At 43.0% G+C, this 16,034-nt stretch overlaps 1 protein-coding gene across 1 annotated transcript in view; it reads right to left on the reverse strand.

The window, feature by feature from the left end:
* CSMD1 (CUB and Sushi multiple domains 1) overlaps positions 1-16,034 on the reverse strand; it is a 1,609,724-nt gene that overhangs the window by 207,090 nt on the left and 1,386,600 nt on the right. The window contains exon 27 of the mRNA XM_033104535.1: positions 3,696-3,887. Coding sequence (XP_032960426.1) covers positions 3,696-3,887 — 192 coding nt within the window. The remainder of the gene's footprint in view (positions 1-3,695; positions 3,888-16,034) is intronic.

Genomic DNA, 16,034 nt, shown 5'->3' on the forward strand with positions numbered 1-16,034 from the left:
CTAGGTGAGAAGGACTATCTAGTGGGCCCTCGCAGGACGCCGCCTGTCCCAGAAGCCACCCCCAACTGGGTGGGTTCAAGGGATGAGGACAATGCGGCAGCTGGTGCCCAGGTGGGGAAAGAAGGTACCCAGGTCTCTGAGGAGCTCGACTCCATGCAGGTTTAGAAAGATGGAAAATGACAGATTCGGGGCACTGGCTGCAGGGTGCTACCAGCAGGAAGAGTTCAAGGATGAGACTCCAATATTGATTTAAATGAAACAAAGAAGAGATCTTGTCTATTCGCCCAGATCCCAGGAGGCATTTTCCAATGAGGCTGTTGAAAAGCTTCAAGTGGAATTCAGCAGCCGTGTCTTGCTGGCTTTGTTCTCTCTGTTGGTCGTCTACTCTTCATTTTAACTTCATTAGGTTTTAATTGCAGACCTTGCAAAATATTTTGGATAGGATTAGAATTTAGTATAAAATTCAAGTCAAACATTCTGGAAAATTCTCCGGAGGGAATGGACATAGAGATGAAATTCATATCAACCCACCATCCCTCCCTCATTCGTAATGCGTGGGGTCCTTTCCTGATATGTTGCTAAATGTACGCTAAGACTTTCATCAAGTTGGAGGTGCTACTCTGTAATGAAGCACATCAGTGTTTCTGCATCAAAACCTTTCAAATTTCACACCATTAAATGGGAACAATAGTCTGGAAATAGCCACCCTGTAGATCAGGGCAGGATGTTGCCACCAAATGAAGATCTGCAAACTTAGGAGGATAATTTTTGCTTTTCAGAGCTTTTTAGAGTCTGGACTTGCAGAAAGGGGATTGCAGGTTACATAAGAAAATTAAAACCATGCAGATTTTTGAGGGACACTTTACTCAGAATTAGAAGGTAGTGAGTGTCCTCTGGTCTGGAGAATCGCTCTTTTCAGACTCAGCTGAAAATGCCCAAAGGAGGTGCCTCCATCCTCGGAGTCCTTTGGGAAGTGAAAAAAGTGAGGTGTCCAAGCAAACAAGAAAAATGAGCAAATGACAAGTTGCTGAAAAGATGAGTGACATACAAACAGATCAGAGAGAGGTTAAGAGATTTTATAAAAAATGTGAGGGAGAGAGAGAACCGCAAATAAGAGGGAAAACTTCATTAATAATGAAAGGAAAAAAAGAAGTTAGCAGGCCACCAATCAGGAAAGAACAAATTCAAAAGGCCAAAAAGAATATTAAATTAATAAGAGTTGAAACTCACTATTAACTTAAAATGACAATTAAAACACCAAGGAACCATGGATTTCTGCCCACATTAAATTATGAGATAAAGAAATGTCATCTGTATGTGTTTTCTCTTGGTTGGGGGAATAAACACATATGCTGACGGAAATGTCAGTGGGTACAACCTTTCAGAAAGAGTTTAGCAAATGTTTTTAAAGTCCTAGAAATACATAAGTTTGTAGAAATATGCTATTCACAGGTCACGGATGTGTTTTGCAACAAGAGTGTTCGCTACCCCAATCTCCTAAAAGGAAATGGTTGGCACAACCTAATTGTACGACAAGAAGGGGTCAGTGGACTTGACGTACGTCCATCCAAACGGAGAGACTGTGCAGGCAGGAAACCCCTGGTATTAGGTTGGTGCAAAAGTAATTGAGGTTTTTGCCATTATTTTTAACTTTTTAGGCTGCAATTACTTTTGCATCAATCTAATAGAAATTACATAAAAACACAGAAAGATACTCATCCTGCACTGAGAAGGAAACAGTGCTGTTAACAAAATAATAAGCAGGATGCTTTCATTTTAAAACATTTACATAAAGTAATTCCAAAGTTTACTCGTGCATGTTTATGTTAATAATAATTGCCTCCAGGTAAAAAGATGTCAGTGTTTATTTCCTCTTTTTATAAAAGTTCTGCAGTAAACATGTATTTTTTTTTAATAAGGAAAAAGCTAAAAAAAACATTAAATTAAAAGTGTCTTCAGTAAGCAAAATGGAATTTATGTGCGTGCTGAGTCATGATCAGCTGACCCCCTAATGGACACAGAGGCCGTGAGCTTCACTTCTGGGGGGGATGTGGGGGACTATGTATGTATATTCATATAGTTGTAGTTATATTTACAATGTAATGAAAAGATAACGCTCACTTATTCCCAAATATCCCATGTTTTCTCTGACGCGACACTTCTGTGTGTTGGTCTGGCTGCCAACATAGCTGATATACTTAACTGCCTGCAAGTAATGTTCACTTGTTCTTGCTGCTGATACTCAAGGCACATGAAGTTTTACCCTCTTTGCTGAGGACGAGATTACCGAGTCACTGGTTAAAATTAGGTGACCAAGAGATGAACCAGCAAAAGACTACAGATTCATTGAAAAGATGGTCCAATTTTACGATTAAGTATTTAAATTAATGTCAACTGAGAATTTTTTAAAGAGATCAACTGCTAGTTGCATTGCTTTTGAATGTACTTCCTCATGAGCTCACAATCATGCAAAACGGAGAATAAATAATGCCTTTTCTGCTTTAAAAACAGGCCAATGGTTTTAAATGATTGGTACATTGAAAGGTAATTACTCCACTTTAAAAAAGAAACATGTAGAAATCGGTGGCGTCACCTGATGACTCAGCCTGAAATAAAATGCATGACTTGCTCACACCAGTTAGAAAATGCAAAAGCAGCAGAAAGCACTGAAGAAACCCTGGCAGCTCAGGAGCCAGTGCTCACACCCATCCATCTCCAGATTGCAGTCAGGGCTCTGTGAGGAGATGGGAGCTGGACAGGACCACGGCAGGCACCCTCCACTGCACTTACGTGACAACCACAATCATTTAAAGTCACAAATGCCCGTCAAGGTCGCCCTGTGCAAAATGGCTCATTACTACATAGCATTTCATTACCACTTTCTCTCTTCACAGACTAATTACATTTTATATTTTTCAAACGGATTATAAAGAGCTACAAATGGAACTGTGACAGTTCATTAAAATAATAAAGTGTAGTAGAGTTTCTTTTAAAAATTAAGATGAAATACTCTAAGTAGTATTTATGGTAAAATATTTAATTGAATGCACAGTCTGCATGTAATTCCTCTTTTATGTAAAAACATGCATTCCCCTAAAACCATGTTTGTGATAGAGTATCGTGGATGGTTATTCAAACTAAAGTCTGCAAAACCAACTGTCATCCTTTTAATAAGGTCAAACTATACAACTTCTCGTGAATTTCAGGAACAACTTTCTCCTTTTATCTTCATTTTGACAAAAGCAGTATAATGTCTAGTTTTCAGAATTCTATTAAAATGTAGGGATATTATAGAAAAAACATCTCAAAAGAGAAAGTACTTTTTACTGAGTAGGTTATGCCTAAGGGCAAGTTTCCATATTAAAAATGAGACTAGCACTGGTAATATTATGCATTTTCAGCCACTTAGAATTTTAAATTAAAGTGATTTGATGGCTCCATATTGTTACAAGATTGGTGAAGGATAGGAAGTTTTAGATAAATGTCAATTACTGTATGTTAAGTAAACTATTTCTTTTATTTTATCTAATAAAATGAAGTTTACAATAACATTTCAATAGAGTCTCCAAGAACCAGAGGCATGCAAGAAACCCTTAAGAACTATTCTTGAAGAAACAGTGCATTTACAGAGCAATTTTAATGACAACATGCATCCGTCCCTAAACATGAACTTCCTATTTGCTGTTGCACATTACCTATGCAGGTAGGCGGGTCTGGTTGCCAGAAGAACCGGTTATTCAGTTGCACACACGTGATTTTAGCTTGTCCTTGGAGCTGATACCCAGGGTCACACTGGAAGCTGACAGTATCTCCAGGCTCTCTACTGTCACCGTAGCGAGTGCCATTCTGGGGCATGCCTGGGTCATTGCAGGTGGACGCGACTGATGCTGCAAAGACAAGAGGCCAGCAGGTCATGTGATGGGAACCACGGCAGATCACTCAACTGGCTGCAGGTGTCCACATATGAACACATGCAGAGACTCTGTTTTCACAAGGGTACACTCGGTAATAGGCACCTTGACTACGCTTACTTGGAACAGATTTTAGCAATACCTTGGTGAAAATGCAACCGATCATGGAATATATTAAGAAGCTGCATCATGCTGAAGTTAGTATGTGCATGTGTGCACACACACATACAGCTTTCCCATCTGATTTTCTCGTTAACAACATTTTAATGAAAACACACACCACAATTTAAATGACTTAACTGCAGTGCATCCATCTCAATGAGGCAGGACAGGTTTCCTTAAGGGCTGTGCCGTCAAAGGCACCGACCAGCTGAGCTGACCAGTTGTCTCGGTGACGTTGTGAGGGAAGCCAGACGGAGCAGGCTCTAGGTCAGTGCTAACAGGATGCCATAGGTCCCACAGCTGCTACTGCCTTTGCAAAAGTATGAATAACCCCTGTCACTCTAAAAAGAGGTCTCACTTGGAAATAAATTATATGGTCGCCCAAATGTTAACAGAAGCTCTGAAAATGGTGCCTTCGTTGTCAACAAAAGTATGAGGAATTTCAAGTCTGGTTAATAGAGGCCAGCGTCCCCAAATGAGCTGGTTAGAGAACTTCTGGGGGACAGCAGGCCATTGGAACTTGAGGCTGCAGCCATCATATGGAAAGCACGATGCACCTAAAATCACACAGGTCACACAGGCAGGTGCCAACCCTGTGTGCGTCCCACCAGGGAAGACACTGTGTCACCAGATTTTGTACCAGAATTCTGAGTGCCACCATCACACTGAAACGTCACGGCCAGACAAGTAGTGGTGCTTCCCTCCAGTTCCTGTAACGGCCACATATCACACTGTGCGATGCTAAACGCTGGGAAGACACACAGGGGAGTCCAAAGCTGAGACATCTGTTTCGTGTTTTTCCATGTCCCTTTCAACTAGAAGACTGAGCGCCGAAGGGACTGTGAGGCAAAGTTCACTTTCTCTGTGCAGAGTGCTTGCGGCAGAAATGCCCTGATGCACAAGAGAGAGGAAAAGGGGTTGGCGCCTTACCCCCGGGCGCCATCAGGCTGTCTGTCCTAATATTGGCAGACTTACAGTTATGTGCAGGCTTTGCTTTTTGTGTTTTGAGTTTTCTGTTTTGCTTGGGAAATTCGGGGGCAATGTTATGTGTTTGCCAGATAGAAGAAATGTGTTCATATGAAAAGTTAGGAGGCACAAACAAAGAACAAGACCCGCTCTGGGCTCTGAAGGGATTTTTACCTAATAAGGGAGGCGGTGGACAAAGTACACAGGGCAGCGGGAAGTGTGAGACTTGCACATTAGTGGATCAACATCCTAAGAGACAGCTCTCACGCACCCACTACTTGGATCCTGGCGGCTGGTCGGACCTGCTGCAAGCCCCTGCCCAGACCAACTGGCCTCCGGTCACTCAGTTTCACTGCCCATCAGCTCACCCATCAGTACAAACGAAAACGTTTTCTGGTTTATTATGACTGTTGTGAAAATGCTGTGCGAGCACCTGCCAGCCCGTCCCTCTCCCTCCTCGTCTCTAAGCTGACTGACGGCAGACGCTGCCTTCACCACACACGCTTTTCCTCCAGTTGGTTTTTATTATATATTGAAATATACAGCCATGTATACCGATGACCAATAAAAGCAATAAAACAAGTATCTGTGCCACTGCTCAGACTGGAAAACATATGATAACTACGGCAATGTGAGCAATGCAGTGCGCCCCTCCCCCACCCCGGAGGAAAGCACTGTTGAGAATTCCATGTTTACCATTCGCTTGCTTTTCTCAATGGGAACCGTAAATGGGTACATTCCATCAGCAGCCACGTCACTCCTCATTTTGAATTTATATAAATGGAATCATGGATCACAGATTCTTCTGTGACTTTTTTTCTCAGGATTATGTTTCTGAGTCATCCACATTTAGGCATGCTGTCTGGTCCGTTCCTTTTCAGTGCTGTATAGTTTTCCAGTGCATGAATGTACCATGATTTATCCCTTCTCCTCCAGGTGGGTACTTGCGTCATTTTCACCTTTTGCTCTTACACAGAATGCTCCTACGAACATCCCTGTACATTTTGCAGGCATACATTTGCTCTATCTGTGCTCAGGCACTTTAGGAACATCACTGCTAAACAGCATGTAGCTGGATTTTTTTCTTAATTCAATCAAATAATCTTTTAATTGGATGATTTAGTCTCCTTATATGTTTCTATCTCCTTTGTATTTTTTTCTCCTTATATTTATTGTTTTTTTTTTTTTTGCTGCATTTCGATTTATCTTGTCCTCCTTATCTTGTGCTTTCTGTGAGTCTCCTTTTTTTCCTACCTTTGTTGCCTGCATTTCTATGGATTCATTTAATTTTCTCATTCTCTTAGTGTGTACTTAGTATATTCTTACAATACTCTCCAAACCTTAAACACTTTGATTTTGATCATTCTTTCCCTACTTATGTGCTATTGCTGTCAAGTATCTTAGTTGATTTTTAAAAATCTTAAAATAGACATTGCAATCATTACTTAGTTTTTAAACCCTATAAATATTGTTATAGCTTTATACAGCTGATTACTGTTTACATTTTCTATACATTTACCAATGTGTTTGCTTACTATTCTTTTTTCATCTCAGACCTTTCATCTGGTCTAATTCTCCTATTTCTTAAACATACATACTTTTACAAATTGCCTTCAGTGGAGATGTGTGATGGTTCGAATTATCATTTAGAAAATACTCATTCCCACCTCTTCTTCCTATGGATGGAAGGTACCTCTGGTTGACGTGGGCTTGGTCACATGAATTCCTTTGCTCAGGGATATCCCAGCAGATGCAACCAGGCACAGGCTGGCGGTTCCCAGGGTGACCCGCTTCCCTTTCTGCTCTAACCGTGGAAAGATACACCCCTGTCTTAGAACAACGACGGGATCATGTGCCCGTCAGCCTGCACACCAGACTCCTAAGCAGGGCTACTCCATAATTTAAAACCAGGTCAGGTGCAGACACGCAGCCTGAAGTTGAGTTGCTCCCACTGATGCACAGGCGTTGAAGTGTTGGGGTTTGTTATGCAGTGGCAGCTGACTGATACAAGGCCCGTGGTGGTCAATTGTCCCAAGCTATAAGCTTTGTCCCAAAATACCTTCAGTTCTTTAAAATATTTTCAATTCTCCCTTAATTACACAAGATATTTGCACTGAGCCCCCAGGTTAGGGTCACTAGCCATCGCTGTTTTCCTGTCAATGTCATTAAGAAATTCTTCCAATTCTTCTGGCTTCCAGCTGTCTTCCTTCATCTCACAGTCAGAACCTGCTGAAGATCCTCATCTGTCTTTGGTTGTCCAAAGTTCCACAACATAATGCCAATGTCTGCATTCTCCTTTATTCCTGAAGGAAATCAAAGTCCCACAATAATGTATCTATGTATGCATTTCCTTTTAACCCTGCTTGAGACTCACTGAACTTCTGAATCGAGGATGAGCCATTATCTTAGTGAATATCTCTTCCCTCCTACCCTGTTTCCCCGAAAATAAGACCTAGCCGGACCATCAGCACTAATGAGTCTTTTGGAGCAAAAATTAATATAAGACCCGGTATTGTATGATATATTATATTATAAGACCGGATCTTATGTTATAGTAAAATAAGACCGGGTCTTATATTAATTTTTGCTCCAAAAGACTCATTAGTGCTGATGGTCCGGCTAGGTCTTATTTTCGGGGAAACACGATATTAATTATGCTCTCTCCTCTGGAGCTAAAATTTGATAAATGTGTGTCCTCCATGTCTCTTAACAGTCCATTCATTTCTTAAGGTTTTGCTTTTCACTTTGTTCTGGCTTCTGGGTACATTTCTAGACTGTCCTTTCTTAGTCTGTCCTCATCTGGATCTAATTATTGTTTTAACACATCATTGAGTTTTAAACGTCTCTTCACTGTGCTGTCTGTTTAGTATCGTTTTGTTCACATGATCAGCCATTGATACAGTATACTACTACCTACTCATATTTATACGCTCTTGTATTTTTTTAATTCTTACAATCTGATCTGACACTATTAGGTTGGTGCAAAAGTAACTGCAGTTTTTGCAATTATTTTTAACCTTTTAAGCTGCAATTACTTTTGCACCTACCTAATAGATCTAATATTTCATGGAAACGAAGGTATTTCGAGTCTCGAATCTGCACTTCTGCTCTTGGAACTTCACCTGTAGAAATTCTCTGCAATCTGCTTTGAAGGTGTATTCATCCAGAGGGGTCACATATGACTTCACCATGTGCCTGGGACACTGGAAAGCTTCCACTTCCTTAAAATAAATTCTCAGCTTGAGGCATTTGGGACCACACAGACGGCGTGTGGTTGCGAGTTCTATACACCTATATTTATATCTATGTGTACATCTATATCATATTTATATCTGTCCCTATATCTGTATCACATCTCTATCTCTAATCTACCTCTAGCTCTATAGCATCTACAGCTGTATCTATTTTTATAGCTATGCCTACCCCTGTCTTTGTTTATCTATCTGTCTATCTATCTACTAGTCCTCATACTGAGTGTAGAACCCCCTTTGGAGTTCTGGCTGTGAACGAGGGTATCCAATTCTATTTCCAATATTGGAAAGGTCTCAGACTTTGCTTCTTATTCCTCAGCCCATGGGACTCTCAAAATGGAAGCTCAATGTCACCAGGGATCAACCAGCCAGATGCTTTCGGGACAAAGACAATTTCTGAGCTTTACAACACTTTCACATTATTTGGCTACTCTGAGGATTCCTCATTTTCTTGCAGACTCAGTGATACACTTTAAAAGGCTAAAACCAGTTTTATCCAGTACTTTTAACATATTTTCAGTGGTTATATTTTCAAAGTACTTACCTTGCTGTAACACTGAACACTGAAGCCCCTCAATTACCATGTATTTTAACAGCCAGCTGTCTGGGATGTCACACCTGTCATCATCATCTCCTACGATTACTATTAGTGCTTTGAGCAGGGGGGTTACTTGAAATCAGAGTTCTCAGTACACAGCAAGAAGAGAGGAAGAGTTTGGGCTTCAGAGTAGGATGTCCAATGGAGAGAGAGCAGGAACGGCCATATCAGAGTCACGGAAGGAGAGCTTTATAGTTTCCCGTTTCCCTCCCATCAGTTGCAAAAATCAGAAGACAGGCCAGAAAGTGAGCACATCGCCCCAAAAGAAGCCGGGTAGAGCAGTGGGATGAGGGATGAGAGGCAGACTTGAGGACGCAAAGCTGACAGTTAGGGTCAGGGGTGTCGCCGGCATAGGAAGACGCACCTTCTTAGAACGCAGAACAGCAGCTAAGAATTCAGGCAGCAGACTCGTAACCACAGCGGCCGTCATCCAGGCAGCGCAATGATACTCGTCCTGAACTTGTATCTTACAAGCAACCCTGAGTTAACTTTTTGAGTCATGTCCCTAAGAATTTAAGATCCACCTCTGCTCTACCTTCACTGAGATTTCTCTGAGCTTCAGACAAAAATCATACTCAAATCCTATCATGCATTTATAATCTTGTCCATCGGACTGAATTTCACATCCTCAAAAGAAATGCCATACTTTCCTCAAACGGAGGGCACACATGTGGATATACACCACTTCCAAGTGACTGTTTCTGCCACAGTTTAAATCACATTAAAATAAATTTAAAATAAATATATAGTATTAAAACAGCGAGTTAATTGTGCAATTATTTAGTGATTATATAGTAATATTCATAGTAAATATTCATAGCAATACTCAAACAATAAAATAAGTATATAGTATTAATTTAACAAAAATTTAGAAGAAAAGCCAAGGAGATCGGGGATGAGAGTCTCATTGTAAATTTTAAAACAAGAAATGTCTTTATTATTTTTCTTTCCAAATTTTTATTCAACATTCATTAGAAGCAGACACATTACCCAGTAAAGGAGCACCATGCAAAGGTACACTGATTCTGTGCAGACTTCCAACAGCCTTACAAAAACGGGTATCTTATAGAGGATTTCTGAGAGCTATTAGTTGGTGTCCAGCCAAACAAAATACCCTATACTCCAGCTCTCGCTTACAGATTCCCCTGGCACATTAGGGACAAAAGACTCAGAGAAGTCCCACAATAAAAATAATACCTCCCTTTCTTAAAATAGTTTAATCTAGCGTATCCTAAATTTATACAATCATAAGAGCACATTTTTCCCAATAAATCTCTTAAACTTTTTCACACAAAGACTCACAGACTGTCAGTACATGAAATGCTGACCCGTTCTGGTGGTGACATGTCCTTTCATTGTACATGATTTTGTTGGTTTGTTTGTCTTGGATGGTCTGATTTTTGAAAGTCCATTTTTACTTTGAGACCAAACTTTCATTTGGAATATCTGTAATGATAACAGCACACTGCATTCAAACCTCACGTACACATGAAGCCCATGCTGTGTAACAGAAACACTGCACCGTGGTAGTCAGCTAAGCGGCTGACAAAAATGTGCGCTGTGACAAAATCGTCCTATGTATGTGCTCAGGGAGGATGTACGTATTTGCTTGAGTTGAGTATCGTCAAAGATTATGTGAAAGTACGAGTAAATCAACCACTGAGGCTTAGTTGAATTGAAATGAACCCCCAACTCTTACTCTTTCCTTTTAGAATTATGAAAGTAAAATAAAAGTACCTAGGTTATCTAGATTAGTTTTAAAAAGCCATAAGAAGACTTGAGGGGAAAACACCAATTTTAAACAATGCAGTGGGAAACCCGTCCATGGGTCTTTGAAATAAATGTCATTTTATTTCCCTCTGGTTATGACTTGTAGAGACGAGTTTCCTGGGAAAGGCAGTAAAGCTTATCAGAGACTGATATCAAAGCCCCCTAGTGAAGACAGCACATTGGCGGCAGAAATTGCTTTTGCACCTTCAGGGCCATCCAGAGTTGTTAGTGAAGCTTGTGCGCCCTTCTTTTTTATGACTGTATTCCTTTATGTGCCACAAGATACCTTTACTCATTCGTCTCTTAAATATTTTTTCTTCAAATAGCATTTTGATGACTCCGAAACTTTCTAGTTTCTTGCCATGAAGAAAACAAAAAACAAAAACAACAATATTTTGAGTTGTGGCAGTCTTATCCCTCTACAAGGTCTGCCAATTACATTCGCGAACTCACCCTAGAAAAAGTCCTACAGACCTCATTGCTGAATATCACTATGGTCAACTTCGAAGTCCTCCCCTTGGGAAGCTATGCACTGATTCCAGTGCCTAGTCCACCCTTCAAAGCAGTTTTGGAACTCTTTTTCTGGAATGGCCATCAGAGCTGTCGTCGTATTACCCTTGATGCCCTGAATGTTATCAAAATGTCTTCCTTTCAGTATTTCTTTATCATCAGGTAAAGAAAGAAATCATTGGGGGCCAGATCAGGTGAGTAGGGAGGGTGTTCTAATACAGTTAATTGTTTACTGGCTAAAAACTCCCTCACAGACAGTGCCGTGTGAGCTGGTGCATTGTCGTGATGCAAGAGCCATGAATTGTTGGCAAAAAGTTCAGGTCATCTAACTTTTTCACGCAGCCTTTTCAGCACTTCCAAATAGTAAACTTGGTTACCTGTTTGTCCAGCTGGTACAAATTCATAATGAGTAATCCCTCTGATATCAAAATGTTTAGAAACATCATTGCAACAAGTTCGCCAACTTAATTGTCAGACCCTATAATACCTTAGAAAAAGGGGCTGGTCCCCAGGTGATGAATTGTGTGTTTTCCAATTTTCCACAGGGGTTCCCTGGATATTTCAAGTCATAAAGACACTTTCCAGAAGCTCAAGGGGACCTAAACTTGTCTTTAGTCCTTGTCTACCCGAGCCCAGAACCCGTCCAGTCAGATGGAACCTTCCAGAACCCATGCTCCACTGAACGTATGAGCAGCAGACCTGGCTTTTGTGTGTTACAGGGGCCATGACAACACAGGACGACTGTGGGATGAGGACCTGCAATGGACAGATTTCTTCCCAATTAGATTAAGTCATTTTTGACACTGCAGACCCTATGGAATATACATATTTAAATTAGATATCAAGTTGTATTCTTTTTACATTCCACAATACCAAAAGTTGTGAATTTGGACCATATCCTATTAAGTACATAAAGTCCTCCCTACCTTTTCCGCAGCATCATTTAAGAATATATTTCTTGACTGAGCTGTTAGTTCATAGAAGGAAAGGTTTGCTTACGTCCATTTGTTACTGAGAAGTGTCCCTGTGTAGCACGCCTCCGTAGACGAAACGCGTCGCCTGCACACAGAAAACACACCGAGCAACACCGGTCCAGGCCACAGAGAGAAGCGACCCTTCTAACTCTCAGATCATAACCCACACATAAAGTAGAACCTTCTCCGCCCCACAGCTTACAGAAAGCTCTGACGTGGGAAATGACGTCTAGAACAGGGAACGGGCTACTTGTTACGCGGGTCTATGAGGGGTGCCTGCTGTCACTTCTTTGTTTTGCCAGCCTGTTTGCTTTTTCCTTCAGTTTGCTGGTGTCAGCGGGTACAACCTTAGCATCCAGGAAAATCACTTGAGTTGTTGTCTCAGTTGTGCAAATGCTGGGTGGGTCCTCCTGCACAGCCCTGGGGCAGGGCCAGCTTGGCTGTGACAGACACAAGCCTTCCCAGTGGCCTACAGCTCTGCCCAGGGGAGGGGAGTGGGTTTGCCTGAGCACCCTTTGTGTGAGTGGGGGTGGGGAGGGCAAAGTTCCAGCCCATGCAGAACAGGAGATCCCACACTCGCAGGGCATGCTGGGTCCCTCGTGACCTGGGTCTGCTGCTCCTCAAAGGGGAATCCATGGGGGCAGATGGAAGCAGTTAGGGGGGAGGGGCAGGAAGAGGCAGGGAGAGCCTTAGGGGGCGGGAGCTGGGGTGGTGCTGTGGAGAGCAGAGAGAGGGCCGCACTCTGACATGTCTTAGCGGTGGATCCCATGAGGTTTGGGATGGACTGCATGTAGGAAATAAGAGAGAAAGAGGAGCGGAGGAAGAACCCAGGATTTCCTCCATCAAGTCTCACAATCTTGCTCAAAAATGGAATAAAAATCAGTAAAGCTAATCGACAACTTTCAGCGAGTAAGGAAAAATCACATGCAAAACCAATGCCAGACCCACACTGGCAGGCACTTCTAATGAAGGAAGAGGGGTCCTGTGTGTGATGGAAACGTACAGGTTATGGTCGGGGGGAGGGTCTCGGCCAGCCCCACCCTGACCAGCTCGGACTCCGGAGGAATCCAGAGGGACGGGCACTCAAGCAGGGAGTGCACGTGCTAATTACGCTTTGGGGGCGAGATGAACTCTCGGTCTGGGGATGAGCCGCACTCAGAGGCAAGACAAACGCTGGTAATGCAGGTATTTACTGGAGCACCCAAAGCGCGTGAGCTACCGATTAGTTTTAACCACTTCACGGCAGCATGGGGGACACGCGGAGTTTATGAGTACTTTTGAGAACTCACAGATTTTTAGCTGGAATGTGAGCTCCGTAAAGAAGGTTCCTGTGCCGTGGACTCAATCATGCCAACTCATGGAACACTGCGTGGCAAATTACAGACACTCGGCAGCGCTGACTGACGACCGAGCCTGTAAACAGCACGTAGGTAGTTTGCATGTATTTGGAGGGACTGCACTTCTCAGTATGACATTAGGTTTGCTTTGCCTGTAACAGATGGTTATTTAGTTCACGACGAGTTTGCACGTCAGTTACAGTGAGGAGTTAACTCATTTTTTTTCTCACCGGTCATCACAAAAGCCTGTTTAAAACTCACCTGGAGTCACTGTTCCATCCTGAAATTTACTGAGCGGATGAGTCTCACGCCAACACAAGGCCTAACTCTCTGATTTTACTGTAAATGGTCCGAAACGTGAGTTGATAAACTCTGTCTGTGGACCACGTCCGGCCCAACCTGTTGCCATGGGGATCACCAGCTAAACATGGTTTTTATCTTCGTGAACAGTTGGAAACTATCAGGAGAAGAACACTGCTCCATGGCACGTGGGAATGAAACCTCAGGGCTCAGGAATTATCAGGATGCGGCCAGGCCACTCGTTCACGCGCTGCCTGGGGCTTCTGCGCGTCCACGTGGCGCTCAGTGATGGCCACGTGGGTGCAGGTGGCCTGCAAAGCCCAACATGCTTACTGTCTGTCTGCCTCTTCCCAGACAACATTTGCTGTCACCTGGTACAGACGACGATGATGTAATAATCGCATTTCTGTAGCCTTTGCATTGCACCGGCCATTAAGCATGTAAAAGGCATGGTCTCATTAACCGTCACGTTCTGGAGGTAAGGAAACTGAATCACTCTTTACACATCTGGTCACACGGTCACTGCTCTTTGGGGTTAGAGCCCAACACCCAATTGGAGACTCGCCCCCAAGGGTCACTGACTGTATTTTACAGACTGTATTTTACAGGGTGGACACGAACCAGCATTCAGGACTCTGTTCTGTGTGCGTTAGTGCTTCAGGGGCTGAAAAAGCTTCAGAAAACATAGGGAAGGAGAAGCCCCAACTCGTGTGTTGTGGGCATCCACTCAAGCCTGGACTCTCCACTGAAGACAGTGGGTCTGAAGTCCCCAGAGTTCACCGAATCCAGTCTGCACACCTCCTTTCATTCCTGAAAGAGTCAGTGTTCCAATCCCAGAAACGTCGCCTGCATTGGGACTGACCCCTGGCAAGCGCAAGCTTCCCGCAGAGCTCGTGTTGGGTCTCAGGAGCAACACACGGGGTGGGGGCAGCCGACAGTGGGAGCAGGGGGAAAATGGTGCCTGGACCCATGTCTCATCACGTCTTATACAGAAATCAATCCACAGGCGATCGTGGCTCTAAATATGAAAGGGAAACGTGTGAAACTTTCAGAAAAACATATAGAAGAAAATCCTTGGTATTTAGGGTGAAGTTAGGAGTTCTTGGGCATGATAACAAAAGCACAATCCATAAAAGCAAAATTTCAGTAATTAGAGCTCATCAAAATACACAAATTTTGGTCCATGAAAGCCTTTTTTAAGATGCTGAATAGATAAGATACAGACGGGGAGGAAATGTTGAAAGCCACATATCTGACAAAGGACTACTGTATGTAAAATACATAAAGAGACTCAAGATGCCAAAACCAGAACAAATCATCCAACCAGAAAATGTTGAAAGGCATGAGAAAACATTTTACTGAAGAGACTATTCAGGGAGCAAATAAGCACATGGAAATACGTGCAGTGATTAGCTACCAGGAAGATGAGATGAGACGTTACTCCATGTCTGTCAGTTCAGCTAATCCTGTTACATATACTGATGACACCTAATTACAGACAAGCCCAGGATGGAGAGGAAGTGAGTCGCTTACACACTATCGGTGGAAATGAGAAGTGGTACAGCCATGCTGTACATCTTTTGGATATTAAAATCTAAACATCCAATTGCCATTTGGCCAAGAAATTACACCTCTGATATTTATCCCAGAAAAATGAGAACTTATGTTCACACGTGAATGTCTGTAGCAGCTTTCATTGTCCTGGTCCCCCCCTAGAAATAACTAGATGTCCCCCAGTGGGTGGAGGAGTGGCCAGCGGGTCCGTCCACTCTATGACCACTAACCACTCAGCAACGTAAGGGCGTGCCCTGTGGGCACAGGTGACACCCCTGTGACTCTCCACGGAACCGTGCGCGGGAAACCTCAGCCCCAGGACACTGCACACCACCCGGTTCCATCCACACAACACTGCAGAAATGACAGGGAGAGAGCACAGATGGGTGGTTCCGGGGTTCAGGACGGGGTGGCCTGTGAGGGGGTGGGGGTGGCTGTGCAGGGACGGCCCCTCCAGGGATGGACGGGTGCACACAGACGGCATCAGGTCCACGTGCCCGTGGACTCTCGTTTTGCAAGGAGTTACCATCGGGGGCAGCGCTTAGAGGACACACGGGGTCTCTCTGTTTCATTTCTTACAACTATATGTCAATGTACAGCACCACTAACGAAAAAGTTCAGTTACGAAAAGGTTGTATGTATACATACACATGATTCGGAGTAGTCACTTGAATTATATATAAGTGCAAACCATTTCATAT

Source organism: Rhinolophus ferrumequinum, chromosome 4 (assembly GCF_004115265.2).
Source record: "Rhinolophus ferrumequinum isolate MPI-CBG mRhiFer1 chromosome 4, mRhiFer1_v1.p, whole genome shotgun sequence".
Classification (NCBI taxonomy): Eukaryota; Metazoa; Chordata; class Mammalia; order Chiroptera; family Rhinolophidae; genus Rhinolophus; species Rhinolophus ferrumequinum.